Below are 24,091 nucleotides of genomic sequence, written 5' to 3' on the forward strand. Positions count from 1 at the left end.
ACAGGGTGGGGGAGGACTGAGGGGAGAGACAGGTTTTCTTCACCTGTGGCTCTCTAACTCAAATCCCATACCCGTAGTCTGGCTTGAGGACATATGTCTTCTGCCCCTGAACTCACCCTCATCCCTGGAGCCTTCAGACCCCCACCACCTACAGTGGCTGATGGCTCATCTCCTGCCTCTGGCCTGCACTGCCCAATGCCAGCCCCAGCTCCCAGGCTCAGAGGGAGGGAGGCATCTACCGTGGAAAACATCTAAGGGAGCAGATCCCTGGGTTCACCTGGGAAACGTGGTTCAGTGTCTTCACACGGGGTTCTTCCTAAAGTCTAACCTAACGTTCCCTCTCTTGTGCCCTCACTGTGCACCTCACTGGCTACAAGTCGGGCCTTCCTCCCGTCTCAGCCAGCCTGGCCCCTTCAGGTGAGGCTGGACTGTCAGGCAGAAAAAGAGCCAGGCTCCAAAAACGAAAACAAAAGTCTCCGCTGCTCGCCAGGCTCGCCTGCTCTGTGCACCCTGTCCGCCCCCTGCCCCCAGCCACCACAGAAACCCACAGGGCATTGGAGCCTTCATCCCAAAATGAGTCAAGGCCCCTCAGAGGGGTTGAACCGGGGCGCAGGAATTTCCCTTCATGTCAAGCAAGGGCTCTACTTGACATCAACCTCTGTCCAGTCTTCTTGGCCCAGAAGGGGCAAGACTGGCTCCCGCACCTGGAGGGGTCCGCTCGCGCCTTCTGCCCTGGTCTCTTTTAACACCAAGTTCGCTCCCTAAGTGTGAGGTTGGGCGGTGTGTGTGTGTGGGGGGGATCCATGCAGAATGCCTAAGTAGGGGCTTGGGGGAAAGAAGTGCTGAGGCCCACGAGCTATACTGGTCCCCTGCTTCACAGTACCCTCCACATTTTCTTTCCAAGGAAGGACTGGAAATAGAAGCTTCTCCCTAGGTCTGAGGCCTCAGGAGACCCTCAAAGGGGTACCAAGGGGCCAGCTGCTAATCTCCTAGCTGCTGCTTCTTTCTCTTGTGTTCAAGAGAGCAAGAAGACTTTTCCGATGGGGAGGGAAGTGCTTGGAGGCGGGGACGGGTTCCAGGGCCAGTGGAGACAGCTGGCAGGAGAGTGGAGGCAGCAGGTGGTCTGGCTGACCCTCGTGGAAGCCAGCAGACTCCCCCTGCCTTGCCCCCTGCACTGCATATATATTCTCTCCCTCCAAAATAGCATCTCTGGAGGGGGGGAAGCGGGGGGAGTTCTCAGTTCACCGTTCGCTCCTTCCCACATCGTGTTCACAGCTCTCTGGGCTGTCTCTCGCGACCTGGTTTCCCTGCCAGGCCCTTCTGCTCTGCCGCCACCCTCACCACTTGGCTCTTCCAGGTCCAGGACCCCTCTGGCCGAGAGGGAGCCTCCTTTCCTAGCTCGGCCCGTCTCCCACCTTCAGGCTGTGGCTGCCACGCGGCATTCCCTATCCTGTTTGGGACAGAAGTGAATTCGATGCACATCAATGAGCACCAAATGCGCTTGTGTGTGTTGGGGGGGGGGCGGGGGGGGACGTTTACGCAGTACTCACTGAGGTGGGCGAGAAATATGTCTAGATGCCACAGTCCTGGTCCTCTTCTCCAAGGAACTCACAAAGGAGAGGTCTGGCACGGAAACTCCCTCCAGGTAAAAGTGGACCACGGGCCTCTCACAGAGCTGGGGGTCCCCGCTCCCTCCCACCCAACAGCCCTCGCACTGGACCCTGGTCCACCTCTGGCCACTGCTAGAATCTACTCACAAGCCCCCCTGCTATTGTTGGGACTATTTGTCATGCAGAATGTTCCCTTGAGCAGTTCCCAGGATAGGCCTGCCCTGGGAAATGCCCAATCTGACAGGGTAGCAGGACGCAGACTGAAGAGAACAATGAGGGCAGAGCTCGGCTCACGATGTCTTTGAGAAGGGCCCCCAGGGAGAGGGTTCCTGGAGGAGGGAAGGGTGAGTGGACTATGCTCCAAAGAAGGACTGAGGCAGGGCTGGGTGTCTGGGGCATCTGGGGTGTCTGGGCCGAAGGAAGTGGGAGGTCAGGATGGGGTGTCTGCCCACTCTGAGGAGGAAGGAGCTACAGTGGGTGCACTACCCCCACCCCCAACAGGGGCCAGCTGTGGGCCTGGAAAAGGCCTGACCTCCTGCCTCCCTCCCTGCACTGTGGGAGTGATGGAGGCAAGGAAAGGGAACCTCAAAGAGCCCCCCAGGGAACTACCTCCCCCCCCCTTGTTATTTCTAGCTCCATTTTCTTGGTCAAGAAGGGTGTCAGTGGTAATGCAAATTAGGAGGTGTTGGCCAACACCCATCCTGTCCCCACTCCCAGCCTCTCCCCTCCCTCCCCCCATGCCCACACTCTCACAGCCAACTGGAACATCTGTGAGGCACGCCTGGTGCCCTTGCCTTTGGCAGAATTGGCATGGACGGGGTGGGGGGGGGCACGGGTGAAGCTGTGGCTTCTCAGGGGCTTCTGCCTCTGCCACAGGGACAGGGCAGCCAGCTGATGCCCGGGGCCTCCCCTCTGCCCCAGCCCCCTCTTGCCCTCCCCCTGGCCAGGCCTCCCTGGGTCATTAACATCTGTATAGACAGTGCCCCAGACCAAAGCCTCCTCTCCAGGCTGCCTTGGGAGGGGGCGCTGCAGGCTGGAACCTCCTCAGGCCCTGGCCCTGCAGACACAGCTGGACCTTAAAGGCACGCGGGCAACTAGGGGCCACAGCCCCGAGAGCCAAGAATTTCTCTGGAATCCACCCAGAGAAATTGGAGGAAGGGCAGGAACAGGGGCAGGGTGCTGGAAGATCCCTCAGTTTTCCCCACAAGAGCTGGCCTCTGCTCCCAGACACCCTGTTCCACCCTGTCCCAATGAGAGAGCCCTCCTTGTGTTCATCCTTGTGTCTGACCTCAATTCTTCCTGCAGAAGCTAAGGTTGCTCTGCTCCTGTCCTTGCTGAGGGAGAAACGGGACTGCAGGAGCTGGCCTGTTCACCCCTACCCTATAAAGATGTCATTGAGTGAGACCCCCACCCCCTCTGTTCTGCATTAGTCCTAATCAGCAGGGTGAGTCGTTTCTCATTAACACGGCTGACTCACCCACACACCCCTCCTCTTTGTCAGCGATCAGCTTCTCCCCTGACACACACACACACACACACACACACACACACACACACACACACACGCACCCACACATTCCCGCACATGCACATGCGTGCAGGCACACACACCACCAGCTTCTGAAAGGAGCTGTTTCGTTCCTCAGGGGATCACCTGACAGCCTCCACGGGGACCCCGAAGAGGGACAGGGGTCTCCATGGCCTGGAAGGTCTGGCTAAGGAAATCCTGGTGGGGGAGGGGCAGGACTGCAGGGTCCCCAAAGAGGAGGCAGGCAGGTCGTGGGTGAAGGAGGGACTGAGGGCAGAGCAGCTGGAGCTGGAGAGAATGTTGTTGGGCGCTGGACCTTCACTGGGCAGTTGGAGACAGACCCACGGCAGCTTGGTTTCTGTGAAGTCCTCCTGACCCCTATCACATCTGGCTCTGGGTCTGTGCTGGCGAGAGCGAGCGGGTCCCTTGGGCGTCTTCTCCAGACGCGGCGGGGTCTTCCCTCCACTTTGCCCCTATGAAAGTTGTGTCATCCTCCTCACTTTTCCAGAAGCCTGGTGATCTGGATCCCTTGCCCCCACACTCTCTCAGCCCCTCATGCCCCCCGCATTACTCCCACAGAGCCACAGGTAGCCAGAGCAGCCAGGGTCCTGTCTGATCACCATCCCACTTGGGAGGAGAGCGTTCTGGGCAGGGCTTCTCAGTCCTCCTTCAGCACCACCCCCCACCTCTCACGTCCTCTCCTGTGCGGGGAGGGGGGGGGGTCATTAAATGAAAGCCTGCAGTTCTGAAGGACCTGGGCTGGGGACAGTAGCTTTCCCCCCTTCCCTACCCAGCCCGTAGCAACTTTCTGCCCTGTAACTGAGCCAGCCCCTTCCCAAGTCCCTAAAAATCAAGGAGACAAACTGCCAGAATATGCACCCTCTGTCCCCATGCGCCCTTCACCCCAGTGACCCGGAAGATGTCTAGGTGTGGGATACCTGGGTTCCCTTGCGCCTTTAGACATGCCAAGGACCGGAAGTGGCTACCTAGGTCATGCCCCTACCTGTAGCTCATTCCGGGTCATCCTTTCCCCCTTTCCTCAATGACTGGGACTTCTCTTTGCCTCGTGTCCCTGTACCACCCCTAACTCACTCGTGCCCTTCTAGCAAATGTTTCCAGAGATCCAAAGAGGACCCAGACCCAGAAACCTGGGTGCTGCCTTCTTCCACAGGAGCTGACCGAGATGGAGGAGACCCAGGTTGCACTGAGTGCCTATGTTCCACAAGGCTCCGGAACCTTCTTTCCCATGGCTTATGAAGCCATGTCCCATAGGGATGGCTATTCTCACCTTTCCTGGCACTCAGGATTTGGCTGCAGATGGAATCAAGGCTGGAAGAACTTTTAGAAGCCAGCTGTAGTCGTTAACTGCAACAGAGGAGCAGGGGAAGCTGGGCCATCTCCCCACTGGGGTCTGGACCTTGGTGCTGAATGGGGAGGAATCCTGCATCTGGAGCTGAGCCTTGGGACTTCGATGAGCAACTGTTCCAGCCTTTTAAGTGAATCCTGGGCCTGAAAGGGTCACATGGAAATGAAAGGCACCCAGAGTTGGTGAATACAGCTGAGGCCTTTCCTGCACACAGAGGGCACCGCCCCGTCTGGGGCAGAAGTCACAGGTTCATGGCCTGGCTTTGACCTCCCAGTCTGTGGGGCTTTCAAGGCAGCTGCTGAGCCTGGGGTCCAGTCCCTCTCCTGCTCTCAGAACCACGAGGACATGGAACACGGATGTTCTTTCTCTTAGAGGCCCAGCTTGGTTCCTGGCATGCAAAAATCATTTGATGAAGAAACAGCTGCTGCTGAAGCCCCCAGGCTTCAGAACCTCTACCTGCCAGACCTGCTGGGAGGGAAAATTCGAGCCCCAGACAACTGCTCAGGGCTGGGTGGCTGGCTGCATTGTCACAAAGACACCCTCTACTGCTCCGGATCTCTTTTAAATACACTCCATGTCAGGGTGCCTGGGTGGTTCAGCCAGTTGAGTGGCCGATTCCTGATTTCAGCTCAGGTCATGATCTCCTGGTCTGTGAGTTCGAGCCCCGAGGCGGGCTCGGCACTACATGGAGCCTGTTTGAATTCTCTCCCTCCCTCTCTCTCTCTCTGCCCCTCCCTTGCTCTCACTCTCTCTCAAAATAAATAAACATCAAAATAAAGAAAACATGGCCCACCCTGCCATAGTTGTAGTTCCTGGGGTTTTGCCAGACCTCCCGCGACCAAGGGTTTTCTCCCCACCCCAGCCACGGAGGGCAGAGACCAAGAGCAGATGGAACAGGTAAGTTTTATTTGGACTTTAAACTTGTTCAGAGAGCTCAGGGGCCCCCACCTCCCCTCTCCAGGCCCCCTTCTCATTTCCCCTCCCTGGGGGAACACTCAAGGTACAATGCCATGTGTCTCTGGAGTCCTTGGCCCCTTCCTGCCTGATACACCTCTTCACTCCCCTGCACTGAGGAGGGGAGGGGTGTGAGGAGGCGGGGGTGCCTGGAACTGTTGGATCAGAATGGTACATGCACTGACGGTAGCGCCCACTGCCACCAGCCCGGGGCTGAGACCTGGGAGAGGCTCGCAGTGGGGGGGTTGGATTCATCGTGGGGCAGCAGGCTCTTGCCATAGGAAGCTCCCCACCTCAGCCCTGGGGACCCCCTGGCCTCCTGCTTACCCATCCTTCTGAGGGTACGACTCTGAGGTAGATTTCACAGAGGGAATGTGGGTCGCTGGGGTGTGGGAAGGGGGTTAGCTCTTTTGAAGTTGATCTCCAACAGCACCCTGGGCCCATCCACAGGTTCTGGCCTGGGAGGCAGGGATGATGACACCCACCCAGCTATCAGAGGCCGAGTCACACACGGGCTCCAGGGCACCTGTGGTGTCAGGGACTCGAGAGGGGTAAGGGTGAAGGGGAGCATCTGTCTTAACAATCTGTGTCTTGGTGCTAGGGGCTCCAGGGGGAGGCAGGGGCCTGGGAGGCTAGCACAGATACTCCCCTGGCCTGAGGGTCAAGTTGCAGGATGGCCCCCGCCTCTCATCCCCACCCTCAGGGCAGCCTCTTTAGGCTGAATCCCTCCAGTCCTCCAGGGTCTTCCCTCTCCTCTCCCACCCTCCTTATTCCCCAGGGAGCAGAGGAGAACAAGACCGTCCTGCAGGGAATGGCAAGAAACAAGATGCCTCCTTCCCCCAAGGGGGAGGGGCCCATGCCAAGAGCCCCGAGCTGGCCATGGGACGGAGGAACTGGCATCAGTGTGCAAGGCAGGCTCTGGGACCCCACAGGGAGGCGCTCCCTGGACAGAGCACAGCCTGAGAAAGATGGACATCCGGGGAGTGGCTAGGGGAGCTCCTGGAGTCCTCTGATACCCTCCCCCTCCCCCAGGCCCAAGCAGCGGGCAGGCGGGCAGGCGGTGGCGACGGATCCAACCCTGTCTGAGAACAGAAAGGCAGAGAGAGAGGCTGGGTGGGGTACGCCCCTCCCCATCTCAGCCCAGATCCCCACCTCCCCAGTGGAAGCCAGGGAGCTGGGGACAGCCTCGGCTGGCCTTCCAGGAAGAGCCAGGGCTGAGTGGTGCCTGGACCAGGGAAGACGGCACACACGTTGACTCGGTAGCTAGTGGAGGTATCTGGGGGTCGCAAGGGGCAAGGGCCCCCCACGAGATTCATGCAGCATTCAAAGTGAGTGAGTGAGTGGGGGTGATGAGAGAAGATGGAGAAACAGCCAGGGGGTGGGGGAGGCACCCTAGATCTTGCTGTTCTCCAGGTGGGAGTCAATGTGTTTGATGAGGGCATCATCCGGGTACCCAACAGGGAAACCTAGCTGGCAGAGGGGGCAGCTGCGGATGTCAGAGCCCACTGTCTCCATCAGCAGCTGTGGAGAGAGAGGGGAGTCACCTAGGGTCCCCAGCCCTCCCTCACGATCCCCACAGCCCAGCCTGCCCTTTCCCGAGACCCAGGGCAGGGAGGGCTGCAGCATGCAGAAAGGGTCTGGTCACCCTCTGTCCAGCACCACTCCTCCTTCTCCCCATTCCCTGCCCACCTCCCACCAGCTCAGCATCCACTCCCCCAACCCAGGGCCTATGGCCCCAGGAGGTGTGTATGCTGAGCCTGCCAGGTCATCTACGGTAATGAGGGAAGCCAAGACCCAGACATGCCCCCAGAGTGACTAAGACACAGCTCCCAGATAACTCAAAGCAATGGATAATCCCAAACAATGTACAACCCAAAAATAATTTTCTGTCTGGCTTTAGAATATATTTTGGTCCTTCCAGGTGGCAAGGGTTGGCTCTGACATTCGGGAAACTCATTATTTCAGGGAAATGATAGAGCCCTGAGATAGGCTGTCTTCTAGGACAGCCGGAAAAGAGCAGGGGCTCTGAGACCAGATGGAGGGAACTGGATGAGCAGGCCTGGCCCTGTGTGGGCCCCAGACCTGTGGCAGTCAGCACGGCCTCCATCACCAGTCTGACAGGAGAGGGCTTCGGGCTCACTGCCTCCCTGTTAGGAACCCTCCAATGGAATTAGATCATATAATCACTGCCCTCATTTTGCAGATACGACAACTGAGGATCAGGTGAGATAAGTGACCTGTCCGAGGTCCCACAGCTGCTAAGCGGTGAAGTCCGGGATCAAAGCTGGGACTGTCACTCTGAAGCCCATGCCCTTAACCGCCGCCCTGAGAGAGAGGTAACGGTGCAGGCCCCACCTACGCAAGCAAAAGGCCCGGAGAGAGAAGTAACGGGCCTAGGCTGCCCCTGAGAGGCGAGGGGCCGGGGGCCGAGGCAGGCGGCCGGCCCTCAGGTGACAAGCGGGCGCCCCACTCACGTTGATGGACGGCCAGGACTGCGCGTGCTCGGCGTGGGCGTAGGCGGTGGCGGCCGGCGACTCTGGGATGGGGAAGCCCGCGCAGAACGAGGCGCAGCGGATGGTGCCCGCCTCGGGGCTGGGCGGGCTGGTGGGCACGGCCCACTCCTCCTCCTCGGAGGGCTGCTTCTCGAAGCGCAGCCGGATGCCCTCGAAGGCGCGTCGCGGGCTGAGCGGCCGGCCGGGCCCGTAGAGCTCGCCGCCGTAGGCCCGCGGCTTGGGCAGCGTGGCCGCCTCGGCCTGCAGCCAGGGCGGCGAGGCCCCCGCGTAGCCCGCGCCCTCCGCCATCTCCGAGTAGCTGCGCCGGCCCTGGAAGCCGGCCTTCACGTGGTGGCTGGGCGGCTTGGCGTAGGCGCGCTCGGCCGGCGTCCTCTCGCCCGGCGGCGGGGGCGGCGGAGGCCGGGGCTGCGGGGCGGGGCAGGTGGGGGGCCCCGGGGAGCGGCGCTGCGGGCTGGGAGACTGGCACGGCGGCGGCACCGGCGAGCGGCGCTGCGGGACGGGCGACGGGCAGGAGGGCGAGGCCGGCGAGCGGCGCTGCTGGGGCGAGGGGCACGGGGGCCCGGGGGAGCGGCGCTGGGGGGCGGGGGACTGGCACGGGGGGCACGGGGGCGCCGCTCGGGCGGGCGGGGACGGGGAGGGGCACTGGGGGGCCGGGGAGTGGCGCTGCGACAGAGGCGAGTGCCTCTGGCCTGGAAGAGAAGCAAGCCGAGGGGAAGGGCAGTGGTGGGGAGAGAAGGCGTCAGCACTGGGGAGCCATGGGCGTGCCGGCGCCCGACGCCCACCCTACCCTCTCTCCTCGGAACGCGAGCGGGTGAAAAACGACCCGGCAGGGAAAGGAAGGCAGTGGTGGCCCCAGGACGCGAGATGGTAGCCACAGCTACCCCCCCCCCTCCCTTGGGACCCACCTCCGGGCCGCCCATTCCAGGCCCCCTCTCACCGCCACTCCGGGCCTGCTCCTGCAGCAGAGTCCTCAAGATCCTCCCCTGCAGGGAACTCAACTCCCGAAGCCGGCCCAGCTCCTCTGTCAGCTCCGTGTAAGCCAGCGCCAAATTCACCCTGAAGGACACCCCAGCCCCCGCCCAGTCAAGGCTGGACGCCAGCCTGCCCTGACCCTGAGGTCAGAAGGCAGCGGGTGAAGAAGAGGAGAAGGGAAGCGGGCTTACTGTCACCGCGTGGAGGGAGAACTGGCTGTGCCCGAGCAGCTGGCTCTCCCTTCCCTCCAGGGCTCTCCTACCCCAGCTGCAGAATTCTCTTTGGCCTTAAGTTCTTACCTCCAACACTACCTCTTCCAGGGAGCCTCCCTCTCTTCCCAGTGAACCTTACCGGGGGCTAGGGCAGTGGCTCCCAGACTATAAGGCTGAGGCTGGGGAGCTCAGTGATTCCAGGGGGTCCCTGAATCCATGTGTTCATCAAGCATAGTCTATGGCCTGAGCACATCTGATTCAGGGATGTGTGAACGTTTTTCTAATCTGTCCAGAAGCTGTGGTGACGAATAAAACACAGATTCATCAAAAAAAAAAAAAAAAAAAAAAAAAAACTGCGCCGAATTTATAGTAGCTTTCGTTACTGTGAATTTTCTCAAAGAGCAACCAGTAAAAGTGTAGGTGCAATCTGTGGTGTTGGGGGCAGGGGATCCATGAGGAGTCCTCACCTTGGGAAGACGGGGGACCAGTGTTGTACAGCCTAAGAGGAGCCCCCGTTCCATAAGTGAAGACACAGCCTTCTGGTTCGGCAGAGGAACCACCTGGTAAACTTGAACCCAAGTCAGCCAAGTTTCAGGTCCACTGCCCTTGCTTTCACCTCAGAGCTGCCTCTGAGTGTTCAGTCTTGCACCTCCCAGGGCCTCCAGGGAGCCCTTTAGGTGGAGATCTTTGTGAACAGCCACCGTGTACTGCACACCTCCAGAGGGCGCCACCCACAATAAGCACTTACAGAAGTTGTCTTGTTCTGGAACTGCCCTGGGAGTTCCTCGAAAGGGAGCATTATGTGGCTGTATTTATATTCCCAGCGCCTTGCCCAGGCCTGGTACCCAGTAGATGTTCAGGAAGTGAAGAATGAATTGAACCTCCCAATCCATGTGCCTTTCTGCTTCCCTTTCTTCCTCCCACTTCCTCCTGGGCACCCACCTGCATGGAGCTGGAACAGACTCTGAACTTAGCCAAGACTTAACCCACTTCCTTTTCTCTTCCTTTCTCTGTGGGTCACTTTGACCCAGAACTACGGAAGGTAATCTCTCTCTGCACTGCCCCTCCCCTCTCCCAGCCTGGGCTGCATACCTCCAGGGAGCCCTTCCAGACCTCACCGGCAGCTCTGCGTCGCCTTGGGTCACTGCTTTCATCTCTGTTCAGGGCTTGGACAGAGCCTGGGAGACAGCGGTTTTTGTTTCCTCTGATGTCTCCACCCCCTTACCAAGTCCAGAAGGGACTCCAGAGCTTTGTGGAAGTTGGAGCTGAGCTGGAGGGGAGTGGCAGGCAGAGACTCAGCCACTCTAGATGGATCTCCTCCCAGGGGAGGCGCTCTTGCTCTTGGAGCTGTAGGGTGCTGGGCATGAATGGAGGGGCAGGTGTCCAGACCCTGTGGGCCCTGTCCCCATCCTGAAGATGGGAGAGAGGAAGCATGTGGACAGGAGGGAGTGCAGGTAAGAGCGAGGCCAGTATGAGCATGAGGAACAGTGTACTAGAGGGTGAGAGAGACAGAGAGAGACACGGGGGGGGGGGGGGGGAGAGAGAGAGAGAGAGAGAGTGTGTGTGTGTGTGTGTGAGTGAGAGAGAGAGAGAGAGAGAGAGAGAGAGACCCTGGAGGAGAGCAGGGGAAGTCATGAGGTTAGGGCTTCAGAGGGCAGGAAAAGCCGAGGTGCAGAGGGTAGATAATGACCGAGCTCCCTTGCTCTGCGCTGTCTGCTTGCTGGCTGATTCTTGCTAATCCTGGGGTGAGCTGGGTGATGGGGGAGACAACAGCCCCTCCCACAACAAAACTATTTTTAACTCATTTGGGCCAAAGCCAAATTACTGCAAAGAGGCTGGGATTCTGGGGGGCAAGCCCACTTCCCAGGGAGAGGGAGCACTCATTACCCATCTGAGGGTGCACAGGGATGGACAGGAGCAGAGAGGAAGGAGTCCCTTGGGGGACGAACTCTGGCCAAGACGCTGCAGCCCTCAATCCCATCATATCTCAGCCCTTGTGTTATATGTCCTGTGTTCCCCGCATCACATCTCAGCCCTTGTGTTATATGTCCTGTGTTCCCCAGCTTTGATCTCATGTGTCTGTGGGAAGAAACGGCATCTTCCCCATCAGACAGGAGGATCTAGCCTGTGTGTCCCACATTAAACTGGGGACTCTCCAATGACAGGCTCCCCGCTTCAGACTGAGTGCAGGAGCTATGTCTCCCCTATCAGACTGGGGGCTTGAGAGCATCATACTGACCCCTGAGTGGTGGGAGCAGGAGGGGCTCTTAGGGCACTGATGGAGCGCCCTCTCTGGCCAAGCAGCTGCAAGTTTCTCTCCCCATCCGCCTTCACTGCTGTATCTCAGGTGACAGATACAGGTCGTCGCCTTCACACCCAGCCTTAGAGATCTCACCTGCCACACTCAGTTCCCAGGCCCCTATCTCTCCCCTACATGCCTTCCTCCCCTTGTCAGGAGCTACCCCAGTTTCTACCGCCCTGCTCCTGGCACCCTCCTCATGGAAAAACAGGACAGCAGGAAATGGAAGGAAGAAGCCCCTGGCCCAGACCACCCAGACCTTCCCCCAGCTTTGACCAGGTGTGGGGCAGGGGGAGTGGGATGGGGGAGGGCAAGTGACTATTGTCCTCCTGGAGCCCCAGGCAGCCTCACAAAGACCCCTAGGACCCTGGGCCAGGTGGTGGGGCCCCTCAGGACCTCCCCCCTTCATCAGGCACCTCTTCCCACCTCAAGATGCTCAGGCCCAGGGTGCTAAATACACTAACGACCTGAATGACTCACATTAGAAAACACTGCCAATTCAATGGAAAAAATCTCAACTGCACTACACAACCAAGGGTTGCACACATGCACCTGAACACACATTCCATTTCCTGGCTTCCTGGCCCACACCTGAATGCTATTTTCCACCATCGAGACTGTCTGGGAAGGGTCAGGTGAACGGCAGCAGATGGCTAAATTTGGGCACTTCCCGATTGCTTACATTATGAGAGAAAGTTCTGAGTCTCTCAGAACCTGGGAGAGACCTAGAGAGAAAAGAACGGTAGATAGCCTTTATGAGCGCTTACCATAGGCCAGGCATTATGCTAAAGAACTTTACTGAATCTTCTCAACAACCCTACAGTGTTGCCACTATGATCTCCATTTTCTAGATAAGAGACCTGAGGCTTGCAAAGTCATAAAGCCTAGTAGCAGTGGAGTTGCTGAAACTGGGCCCTGGCCTCCTGGACTGTAAAGTCCAGGCTACTGACCATTAGGCTATATGCTGCCTTCCAAGATGATCAGGAAAGGGAGGAAGGAGAGACAGGAAGGTAGCAGAAGGGAAAGAGAAAGAGGAGGAGGAGGAGGAGGAGGAGGAGGAGGAGCAGGAGGAGAGGGAGCTGGGGAGCTTTACAGTAGCCTGGGCATCACCACCCTTGCCCTGGGAGGGGAGAGGAAGGTGCCAGACATATGTGGGGGATCGGAGCTGTTAAGAAGCTGGCTCAAGGTCACAGAGCGGAGATTCAAACCTGCTTTTGGCACCTCAGCCTGCTGAGCTGGCACCTTCGGAGGAGCCAGAGTGCAAATGGCAGAGCTGGCAGGAAGGAAGGCTCCCTCCACTGCAAGTCTTTCCACCCTTCATTGACTTATCCTTTCATTCATTCTTTCCATGAATAATTCGGGGATCTCAAATTTTCATCTAGAAACAATAATCTTCACTGTGATTGATAAAGCAACTGAGCTGAGGAAGGTTAGAGACCGAAGCACCCTGCTCTGGAAAGGGGCTCTTTCTACCCCGAACCAGCTGTGAGGCACACAGACCCTGTGGCATCTTCCCCAGGGAAGTTCACTGGGTGCCTCTGCTGGGCTGGGCCACAGTGAGGGCCAGTGGTTGGGCCACGGGATTAGAACTAGGGATGGCCTTGAGGTCAGGATCGAGGCTGGGGTCAGGGTCAGATGAGGGCTGGGGTTGGTAGTTCATTTCCTGTCAGGATTGTGGACACTGCTTGGGACAGGATGAGGGGCAGGGTTCAAGTCTCGGGGGTGGGATCGGCATTAGGGTTAGGATTGGGGTCAGCATCCGAGCTGGTCATGTGGTCAGAATCACCAGCTGACTCAGAATCAGGAGGAAAACAGAAATCCAGCATTCCCGGCTCTTCCCTCTTTGCCCATTGCCGTCCCCAGCTGTCCCCGGCCACCTCACTCTCGTGGGGGAATTTAGGGACCAAACTTTCCACCACCCACGGGCACACCCAGCAGCAGCCTTCCCGCCCGACCCTCGGGGAGGGAACCACAGGCACCGGGCCGTGGAGCGGACTTGAGGTTGCGGGCCAGGGGAGGAGGAAGTCACTCTGCAACAACCCACTGCTGTACCACTTCCTTTTAGGCGCCTTGAGCCCCTCCACTCTCCTCGACCAGCTATGACTTGCGGTCCCCAGAGCCCGGCTCTTCATGGCAGCCCCTGCCATGCTCCCAGCACAGCTAGAAGTTCACAGTGTCAAGAAAGCCTCCCCAGACACAGCCAAGCTGAGCACTCACAGTGGGACTGGGAACCAAGGTGGGGGGCCGGGGGGGTGGGGAGGGGGGGAGGCAGGCATCCCAACTTGCCCCGGACCGTCCTGGCTCCCACTAGCGGCCCTGGCAGAATTACTAAGATTCTGACATTTTAACATACTGAAATTTCCACTTTCAAAATTGAGCAGGTTGGGCCAATAATTCACTGGTCACCCCTCCCAGAAGGGCCCTCCTACCTGAGGAAGAACCTGAACCAGAGAAACACCACAGAGGTACTATCGCCCCATCTGCTGAGGGCCTGCGGGGTATTCGCACTTAACTTCGCGCTGAACTTCTCTAAGTACTTCACTTCTTTGTACCTCAGTTTGCTCAGCACTAAAAGGGGACAGAACTGTCACCACATCTTCTGTGAGAAGGAAATGAGATGGTGTAGGTAAACCGCCTTCCGTGGTGTCTGGCATATGGACGAAGAGTTGGGAATATGCCCAAGAGAAAGAAAGAAACCCGTTTTGATCCTTCTTTGGAGACGCCAACCAGCTCAATGGCTTTGGTTTAAGAACGAGGAGGAGAGGATGTGCAGTTTCCCTTCTAGGGAGAGAGTGTGGGTAAGAGCTGCTCTCTGCCTTCCTAGCAAAGGAAGAAGCAGAGGCAGAGGCAGATTCAAAGCCCACCAATCCCTCAGACCACAATCAGGTGGGAGTGGTGGGCCTCACCTTCCGAGCCCCTCCCCACCCTCGGGGAGTCCCAAGGCTGCAAGTGCTCAGGGGTTAATTCCTGTGAGCACCCCTGCCTTGGCTGAAGGAAATTTGAAAGAAAGGAAGTAGGGAGGGTGAGAAGCGTGAAGGGGGAGGCCCTGGGTCTGCTGGTTCTGGGGCATGAAGTTAAGCTCAGGGTACACGGGGGTCTCCGACTTCCGTCCTGACCCACCCCACACTGCCCTTGACCTCTGTGCAGAGTTTCCATCCTCTCTCTCCGAGTTCACACTTCTCCCCCACCACTAACCGCAGCCCACGCAGAGGCTTGTGGGCGGAGAGAGGGGTGGGGGGGGGGCGGAAAAGGGCCAGGGCTGCAACACTGAGCCCCCCACGTTGGGGAAAAAAAGCAAGCCCTATCGTTCTCTCCCTCATCACTCATACTAAGCCCCCGTCTTCTCACAGGGGGGCTCCCCTCCTTCACTGGGCCCTCACCCCCTTCACTGAGTCAGCCCGCCTGAGCCCTCAGCCCCCTTAAGGAACCCCCTCTCCACAATTTCCCCTCCACCCTCAGCACTAGCCACACCCTCAGAAAGGCCACACTCAGGACCTGTGACTCTGAGCTGGGCTCAGAGGGGAGGGGGCCGTGGGTTCTGCACCCCCCCACCTCGGCTGAGACCCCCCCCCAGGGTCCTTACCTCCCTGCACATCCTAAGGAGCAGGCTGGTCTCCACTGCCTCTCCTCCCTCATCCTTGCTTTTGGCCCCTGACTGGCCTCCAGCAGCTCTTCTTCTGGGACAATCTATCCCCTGGGCACCAGCCACCAGGTGCTGGGCTGAGCAAACAGCGGGGCAATCTTGCCCAGAGGTCAGCCATGGAAGGTGGCAGAGTGGCCTGGTCGGGGTGCCCACTTTTGGAGGAACACTGACGACTGGAGCTGGTGGGCTGGGGGCTGGGATGGGAGGGACTGGAATCCTTGGGGCCAGGGCTGCCTCCCAGGCCTGTCCACTTAGTACCAGTAGGACCACTGTGCGGTGGGGTGGGGATTAACAGGGGCAAGGGCACTACGAGGGGGGGCCTTTGTACAGCCAGGACTCCCACAATAAAACTGGCTGCCCTGGAGGGGTCCAGACTGAGACAGGTAAGCACTTTCAGGAACACACACAACTCCCACATTAGGGGTGGCCTGGATTCAGGAATCTCTCTGACCCCCTCTTCAGCTGTCTTACCCCGATCTGGATAACCCAGCCCTGCATTCCTCTCCTGGGAAAGCCCACAGGTAAAATTCCCACTCGCCTGGAGGGTCTGGACCAAGTCGAAGAAAGAGGAGGGGCTGGTGGGGGAAAGTGAGCTGAGAGCAGGTGACTGAGGCCTCAGGTGGGAGGACAGGGGAGGGAACACTCGGGAAGCAATTACCAAAAGGAGCTGAGTTTATAAGAAAATAAAACTGCCGGGGGAGTGAGGACTTCCTCTGAGAATTAACTCTTGCCAAGCTGGGGCTGTCCAGAGATGCTCCGCCTGAAAAGTGTGAGGCGGGGCAGGCAGAGCCTGACTGGCACCGGGGAGAGAGGTCCAGGAGGCACCCATGCAGAGTCCCAACGGTGAGGACGGAGGGGAGGAGCTGGAGGTCACCTCTGGTAAGAGTGGTCTGGCCAGCCCCTGGGCAAAGCCACTGTGGCCAAAGGAGCTGGGTGGAGCAGGTGCCTTGGGGGTGGGAAGGGAAAGAGGCTGTTCTGGCCCCAATGGCAGCATGGATGATCCAACCTCCAAAGGCACCTTATGGGAGTTCTCCTTCACTCACTCACATACAGCTTTGGTCCCTTGGGGTCCTCCACTCCTTCTCTGGCCCCCCACCCCCTACGCCTTCCTCTCACACCTCTCATTAATGACTAACCTCTGAGCCCATGAAGGATACCTGGGGCCACAGAGGTGAAGTCATTAAAGCAAAGCCACTCTGCATCCCTGGAAGGATTCAAAGTCTGGCTGTTCAGATTCCAGCCCTGCCAAAAAAAGTCCTTTCTCTGGGTTTAACCGGTTGGAGGGAGCCTTCACTGCCGGTCTGCTAAGAGGGGGCTGGACTCAGTGACCCATAAAGAGCCCTACAGTATAACTTCTGAGGCAAGCTAGGGTTCTAGAATGTGTGTGTGTGTGTGTTCTGGGTCTGGGCACATGGGCTAGGATGGGCTCCGAACCTCAGCCACGAGCTAAGGCAGACCCTCTCCACAGGAGCCCTCAACACTCCTCAGCAGCCTAGCTGAGGGATCCCACCCACCACTCCCACAAACTGGTTCTCACCGCCCCCCACCCCAACTATCACAGCTCCACCCAGGCCCTCACCCCAGGGTGCAGAGGGAGGTGAGGGGTATCCCCAAGTAGCCAGAAGCTGGGAGGAAGGTGAGAAGGAAGCCCGCGGGAAGGAGGACCCTGGGGTCCCATAGCTGCGTATACTGTGTGACACAGGGTTAGTTCCTGTCCCTCTCTGGACCTCAAGCTTCCCCTCCAACGAAAGTAGGGAGTCTGTGCCACACAACTGGTCTCAGGGGAAAGGGCTTAGGCGGAAGGAGGTTTGCTCTCTATTTCTCAGAAAGTGGGAGAGGAGGAGTTCAGGGTGCGGATGTGAAAAGCATCAGGCTCACTGATGTCAGGCTGCCGCTCACTCTCTCCCTTGCTGCCCAGTGCTGCCCCAGAGGCCACTGCCATTAGACTCCCCACTGACATAGCTCCCTCCCTCCTTCCTGCTGCCCTTCTTTCTCAGCAAGATTCTACAGGGGCCACCCAGTGGAGCCTGTCCTAACCCCCCTCTCGGCTGCTGTAGAACTCAGGTAAGCCCCTGTTCTCGGCCTCGGCTTTCTCCTGAGGTGGGAAACAAAGCACAGACCCTGAAAGACGCCACCTCCTTCCTCCTCATCAGTGAGGGGGCAGTTAACCCAACTAACTGGCCTTGTTACTGGCACAGAAAAAATGGGGCTTCAGAGAGGCCCAGAAACTCACCAGGGGACCCAGAACATAGCAGCAAAGCAGCTGAGGAAATGCCTCAACCCCTGACACCTCAAGGAGATACGAGCTTGGGTGTCAGAAGAAAGCGGGGGGCACATCCCAGAACCTCGCCTCCTTCCTGTGAAGGATGAAGAGCCACACAAGCAAGCCAAACCCCACAGGCCTGATGCTGGAAGAGGGGCCCTCCAAACAACAGAGGGGAGAACTGACCCAAAACAGGGACCTGGGAAATGCCACCCTCAGGGCACAGGGGTTAAGATGGAGAGGATTTCAGATGTGACTTACTGATCATCCCCGACTCTTTTCACCCACTCCATGTCCCGCTCTGACTGGTTGGAGGCGAGATCCTAGGGAGGAAGACCGGGAGGTCAGACGCCAATGTCACCTTGCCCAGACCCCCCTCTTTACCGTTCCCACAGCCAGTCGAAACCCAGGGAGGACGTCCTGGGACTCTAACGGCTATTTCCAGCAGCTCTCAGACCTCCGGGGAGCGCTGGCCGGGGTCCTTTACCTGGGCCCGGCTCTCCTGCAGCTGCTTCAGCTCTCCCTGCAGCCGCTCGCACTCGGCCTGGAGCTGCTCTTCCCGAAGCTGAGCCCCCCGGGCCTCACCCTGGGCAGCCTCCAGAGCCTCTTCCAAACGCCGTCGCTCCAGCTCACTCACACTGGGTGTGGGGCCCGGCCAGCCTGCTGGCAGGAGAGAGGATAATGTCAGGTTGGGTCCAGCTGCTGGCACCCTCCACCGACTCCCAGATCAGCAAAGACTGAAATCGGTGAGGACTGCCCCATCAGAGATCCAGAAGATAGCCAGAGGACAAATACCCCGGGGAGGCCTCTACTGAGGGCAGTGTGGGAGGATGGCCTGAGCTGCTTTTTTCTCATCTTCTAGGAGACCAAGGACAAAATAAGATGGCCTCCTGAAAGGATTCCCTGGCCACATTCAAATCTCCAAGCATCCTCTGGCCTCCGCTAATCACCACTGGAAGACCGGCTGGGGGACTCTGAGTGGAGGTGCCCTCTGCTGACACACATAGGAATTGCATGGGGGTAGCCAGAGAAAGCAGGTGGTAGAGGGGGGTGTCAGTGGGAGAAACCGCGTAAGAGTAGATGAAGTGAGGGAATGGGTGGCAAAGAGGCATAGGGTAATTATGGGAGAGATTTAATAAGACATTATAATGGGGTGTTCACCATCAATTCCAGAGTAGTACTGAAATGGGGGTTAGTCTAGGGGACGCTGGGGTAGGGATATCAGGGGTCGCGGAGATCTCACCGTGACTCAAGCCAGATCCCCCTCTCAGTGCCAAGTAGTGCAGGTCCAGATCAGTACAAGGTGGGGCAGGGGCAGGTGGGGGGCTCGGGCTGGGGAAGGCTGCGTCCCGGAGGCCTTGCTGCTGCCGTAGCTGCTGTTCCAAACCACAGATTTGCCGCAAGTGGGTCTCCACCAGGGCCCGCTGCAGGGTGAGACAAAGGGGTAGGGTCTGCACAGGACCAGGGTACCCCTGTGGGCCCCCCAAAGCCAGGACTTCCCCATGTCTGGGAAGCCATCACCCCTAAACGGAGCAGAGGCCCCAGGTCACACATCCCAACTGCACTCTCAAGTGGCTATGAGTGTGAGGTCTCCTCTCCCAGCAACTGCAATGCAGATGTTTCTGGCTATTGCCCCTTGCAAGGTCAGAGTTAATGCCTCTTCCTTGCGGGACATTTCTAAGAACACACAGCCCCTCAGTCCAGACATAGCTACGCCCTCAGAAGCATAATAAGTTCTATTTGCACATGTGACAACCACTCTGGGCTTCACCTACCTCATCTATAACACGGGGATAACCACACTTACCTCTTAGGTTTGTTGCAAGGATTAAAATGAGTAAATATATCTAAAGAGATAACAACAGTGCCTGGCACATAGTTAAGTGCTATGTTAAGTGTTTATGATTATTAAGGCGAAGCATTCTTACACAAACGTCCCACAACAACTCAGCAGTATTGTTATCGTTTGCCCTTTTCGGAGGAGGGACAGAGGCTAAGTGACTCGACCCAACTCACAGGTAGGAGCTGGCAGAGACCACGTGTCCTGATTCTGACACCTGCTCACGCGCGTGGCCATACCCCTACTCAGAATCACACACATGCCAGGACCAGTCCCAGCAGCCACAGAGACCTGATTACCTCTACCCTCACCCACACAGCCTTCCAGACGCAGTGTATAGGCACGGACTCGACCCAGCACGAGACACAAACATTCGCCCGGAGACACGCTGTCGACAGAGTCACTCACATAGTCACCTACTGTCACCGCGTGGCCAGGGTGTCCTGAGGGTCACTCACAACTTGTATGACACACTCAGCCCCCCTCACAAGGGCAAACGGGCACTCAAACCCACTGGGGTCCACACCACAAACACACACACATGGGGTCACACACAATCACACAACAAAGGTCCCAGCCTCAAGCACCCCCGGCTCCCTGGGCCTCACCATCTCCCCCAGCTCTGTCTCCAGGTCGCTCTTCTCCACGCAAAGTTTCTCATAAGCCTGGATCATCTCCCCAAGCTGTTCTTCCTGCTCCTTATTCTTCTGCAACTGAATGGGGCCCAGAGAGGATGGAGAGCACACCATGGTCAGGCCCATCCTTGACTTGGGGGCCAAGCAGCTCCCCATACCTCCCACCCACACATCCAGCACCCAATGGAAGAGGGGTGGGAGAGGCTGCAACCCATTCTAGGGAAGACTGTGGCCATCGCTGACCAAGGAGACAGAGGCTGGGGGGGTAGAGAGAGGGGACTGTCAGAAATACACTGGAGCAAGGGGTCCAGGAAGCCCAGTCTGGGCTGGGAGGCCAGCGAGGGACTCACCTCATGCTGGAACTGGTTGAGCCGTTGCTGCAGGCTGACCTTCTCCATCTCCAGCAGGGAGCCATCCTTGATTTCATACAGAGAGAAGCCATGCTCCTCTCCAAAGTCATTGATCAGCGGGTACTGTGGGCAGGCAGGTCCTCAGGAGAGCTGGTGCCCGGCTCCCTGCCCAGGCTTCAGCCTCGATTGGGCTCCCACCTCACAACCTGCCTTGAAGTCCTCGCCTCTCCCTCCCCTTGCTCAAGTGGGGTCCACACGGCCTGGAGGCATCTCCCGCCAACCAGATCTTTTTTAGATGCAAGGTCCCACCCTTTGGCTCAGGATCCTTTCCTGACCCTTCCCATCCAAAGCAGCCACATCTCTCACGGGGGACCCTCAGGTTCCCAAGAGTGTGCATCCTGATCCCTCTTTGCGATTCCTGGGATCCCCAACCCCCACAACACACACACAGCCAGACCCCCATCTTCTCCAAGTTCTGACCTTGATCTCGTAGACTTTGAGACGGCGGCGGAGGGTGGCATTCTCCCTCTCCAGGCCCCCCAGCCGCTCCTTGATGTCCCCATAGGCTGTGATGAGGGCAAAGTGGGAGGCAGAGCACATGTCCCCTCCCAGTGAGGGGTCTCCTGGGGCATCCAGCCACACCTCACTGGGCCCCAGTGCCTCCTGGGTCAGGATGCTGATGTCATCTTCAAACATGGACTCCATGGCAAGGGCCTGGGCCTCGGCCCCCACTGGGCCTCCTGGGAGAGCAGGAGCAACAGTGGAGAGGGCAGCCTGGAGGTTGTCCCCCATACCCCTCAACGTGGCCCAAGGAATGCTATGACCAGCTGAGAGGAAACTTGGAAGTTCCCACCCCTGCCTACCCGCAGACTACTCAGCCCTGTTTTCTCTTCTCTGCTGCCTTTGGGGGAAGGGGCTGTAACTAGATGAAGACTTCTGGCAGGGAGGGCCTGACAAGTAGAGACAAGTAAACCAGGCCAGCAGCAGAGAAGAGTTCCTTCCAGAACCCAGGGAGACCTGTGGACAGGAAAGGACTGCCTTCCCAGGCTAGGGCCCAGACGGGGCTGCCTTGATTCACTCCTCAGCCCCTCTCCACCCCAGGCCTTGCTTCCCCAAATACCTCTCTGCCACGCTCCTCATCCCCGGCCTCTGGCACCCCTGGCTCCTCACTAAGGCCCAGTGCTTCTGGGAGAGTCAGCCCCACCACTGTCAGCACGTCCTCTGTGGGGGCCCCCGCCCAACTTCCCAGCTTCTTCCTGCAGGATCCCAGAGTTCAGGAAAAGGAAGTGCCTCCCCCACTCAGACCAGGGTTGTGGCAACCCTCCAGGCCCTCCCGGCCCCTGATCTGGGACCCACAGGAAGTCCTCACAGAGCGTCAGAGGGAACACACAGAGGGTGGGGGGCTCTGGAAAGGGTCCACCGAAGAATTCCCCAGCCCGCCAATGTGCCTGCACACAGGGAAGTGAGGAGCCCTGGGAGGGGGCAGGAATGACTCAGGGCTCCGAAAGAGTACGCGCGAGAGGGTGCGTGTGTACTTCTGGCCCTGTTTATGAATGTGTGTCTGTGGTTGGCATGTGTGGGGGGGAGTGTGTGTGTCTGTGAATGAGTGTAGGTGTGTCACAGTCAATGAGTGCCTTCGCAGGGCTGCGCTGGGGGTGGCTGGGGGTCAGGAATGGAGTTGGAAAGTGGCCAGGAAGCCGTGTGTGTTTGTGTGTGCGCGTGTGTGCACGCGTGCGTGAGCGTGTGTGAAGGGTGGGCACGTTCGGGGCCGTGTGTCACGTGAGGCACTATGGGAATGTCCGAGGTGTGTGCGCGCGCGCCGGAGCGTGTGTGCGCGTAGGAGAGGGGGCTCGGCGTGAGGTCTGAGTTGAGACAGCGGGGTCCGCGACCTCCCAAAGCCGGGCAGCAGGAGCCTGGAGTGAAGGTGGCTCAAGCCCGGGCCCCAGCACCCCCCCCAAACCTCCCCCATTAAGTGCCAGGGAGACGCGTGTGACCGGGTCTGAGTAAGGAGTGTGTGCGCGTGTTTGTAGGGCTGGCCCCACCTTTAACCCCTTCCTCTCCAGGCGCATCCCCTCCCCCCAACTCCGCCCGCCAGCGCTCACCACACCCCCCCAGACCCCCAGCCCGCCACCTCGGGCCCAGCCCCAGTGGCGGGGGCTCTGTCCCCTGGGCCGCCCGGACAGACGCTCCCTTCCTCCGCATTCCCCCCCGGCCCGGCGGCCCCGGGTGAGAGCCGCGGAGGGCGGATGGGGAGGGGGTGCCTCCTCCGCCCCGGGCCCCTACTGCGGCCCCTTTAAGAGCCGCCCTTTAAACCCCTTTAGCTCGGCGGACAGAAATTGTCGCCCCTCCCCTCTCGGGGGCCGAGACCACGCAGCCCCCTCCCCCACCGCTGGCCAAGCCCCGGGCCCCCAGTCGGCGGTCCCCGGGCCGGGGAAGGGGCTCCCGAGGCGGTGCGGCCTGAGCAGCGGCGGCGGAGGGGGAAAAGGGGGAACGCGGGTGGCCGGCGCCGGACCCTTCCCCTCTCGGCCCGCCAGGGCCAACTGCCCGCCAACCTCCCGTCGCCTCCTCCGGCCCACCCTGCGACCCCGGCCGGCCCCGGGCGCCGCTCCCCTCCCCCCCCCCGCCCCAGCCCCGCCGGGGACTCACAGCTGCTGCCGGTTCCTGCTTGTAATCGCAGCTTACCCCCTCCGCCTGCTCCCTCCCCAGACGGGCACCGGTGCCCCCACCCCCCTGGCACCGCGCTCCGCTCTCGCCCTGTCGCCGCCGCCGGGTCTCTCCCCACCCCCCACCCCTCCCCCCAGCCCCCCTCCCTCCCGCCCGCCCCGCTCCTCCTCCGCCGCCGCCGCCGCCGCCGCCTCCTCCTCCTCCCCGGCTGCTCCGGGTTTCTCCAGCTGGGAAGGCGCCCGGGACCCCGCCGCCGCCACCACCACGTGGCGAGGGGCGGCCAGCCCCCGCGGTGCGGCGCGGCCTGGCAGCGCGCCCGGCGCCCCCCGGCTCCCCGCCGCGCCCGGCCCGCGCTCCGCGCCCCCTCCCCGACGCCTCCCTAACGCAGTGTGGCGTGGCGTGGCGCGTGTCGGGGCGCCTGCGGGCCGCGCAAGGGCTCAGGTGGCGCTTTGGGGTTTGCTTGGGGGCTGTGTGTTTGGGGGGAAAGTGAAGCTATTTATTTGGATTTGGATTTGGGTTTGGGTTTTGGTCTTTGCTCTCTCGAGAAGGAAAATACCCGAGTTACTCTTCCTTGCTCTTGGGGATGGGGGCATTGCTCTGATAATAGAGACACGGACCATAGGGTCTAGTCGGAGAGATTAGAGTTAAATTTGGTAACTTCTTCGGAAGTGAGAGTGAACTAAGGAGGTCAGAGGTTCGTTTAAGAAGGGAAGCGGCTTTCCTCCCCCTGACACAGTCCCCTCACCCACAGGCCAGTGAAGTGAAGGAATAACACATTTCACCCTTTCCACAAAGATGATTTGAGCACTTGCCAAACTGCTGGGCAGGAGGCACAAGTTTTTGTGTGCGTTTCCTTTCGTTTTGTTTTGCCACTTTCCCACCGTGTGACCTTGGGCAAATTACTTAACCTCTCTAAATAAAGTTGGAGATCTTTCCCAACCCAGGCACCCCTGGGGGAAGAATGGGGAATCAGAACTAAAGGTGCTGGGTGAATCCTCAGGAGGTGTTCATGAGTCATTTTGATTATTCCTTGGTGGATTCAACACCGTGGGCAGAGGCATGGTCAGCCTTGGCTGCAGGTATTGAATGATGAGAGGAAACTCTGAAGGACTCTGGCTAACTTCTGACAGGCCAACCAGGGAAGCAGGTTTATAGGCTTGGGGTAGGCTCAGCATTTAGCTGTGAAGCCTCCCATCTGGAGGGAAGGTTCAGGCTGCTGGGAACTGGAGCCTACTTTTCTGG

At 59.2% G+C, this 24,091-nt stretch overlaps 1 protein-coding gene across 4 annotated transcripts; it reads right to left on the reverse strand.

Moving 5' to 3' along the window:
* Window positions 1-5,388: 5,388 nt before the first annotated feature.
* TBKBP1 (TBK1 binding protein 1) lies at window positions 5,389-22,974 on the reverse strand. 4 transcript variants are annotated; one of them, XM_060646263.3, is made up of 11 exons: window positions 22,832-22,974; window positions 21,306-21,441; window positions 20,666-20,925; window positions 20,186-20,308; window positions 19,809-19,913; window positions 18,604-18,784; window positions 17,848-18,023; window positions 17,622-17,683; window positions 8,909-9,027; window positions 7,933-8,660; window positions 5,389-6,979 (listed from the first exon to the last, which is right to left on the reverse strand). In XM_060646263.3, exons 3-11 carry the CDS (start codon window positions 20,888-20,890, stop codon window positions 6,851-6,853), a joined length of 1,848 nt encoding a protein of 615 aa, XP_060502246.1. In that variant the 5' UTR covers window positions 20,891-20,925; window positions 21,306-21,441; window positions 22,832-22,974; the 3' UTR covers window positions 5,389-6,850. The 4 variants fall into 4 exon arrangements, with proteins under 4 accessions (XP_060502246.1, XP_060502244.1, XP_060502247.1 ...); XM_060646261.3 differs by lacking the exon at window positions 21,306-21,441; XM_060646264.3 differs by lacking the exon at window positions 22,832-22,974 and having other exon boundaries at window positions 17,848-18,020; window positions 21,306-22,808.
* Window positions 22,975-24,091: the final 1,117 nt, after the last annotated feature.

This window comes from Panthera onca, chromosome E1 (assembly GCF_046562875.1).
Source record: "Panthera onca isolate mPanOnc1 chromosome E1, mPanOnc1 haplotype 2, whole genome shotgun sequence".
Taxonomy (NCBI): domain Eukaryota; kingdom Metazoa; phylum Chordata; class Mammalia; order Carnivora; family Felidae; genus Panthera; species Panthera onca.

Bases quoted from the DNA above. Each gene is read 5' to 3' on its own strand.
- TBKBP1 (XM_060646260.3), bottom strand. From the start codon at position 20,977: ATGGGGGACAACCTCCAGGCTGCCCTCTCCACTGTTGCTCCTGCTCTC. The intron at 20,309-20,665 runs GTCAGAACTTGG...GCCTGCCCACAG, and splicing joins TCAAAGTCTACGAGATCAAG to TACCCGCTGATCAATGACTT. The intron at 19,914-20,185 runs GTGAGTCCCTCG...GGCCCCATTCAG, and splicing joins TCAACCAGTTCCAGCATGAG to TTGCAGAAGAATAAGGAGCA.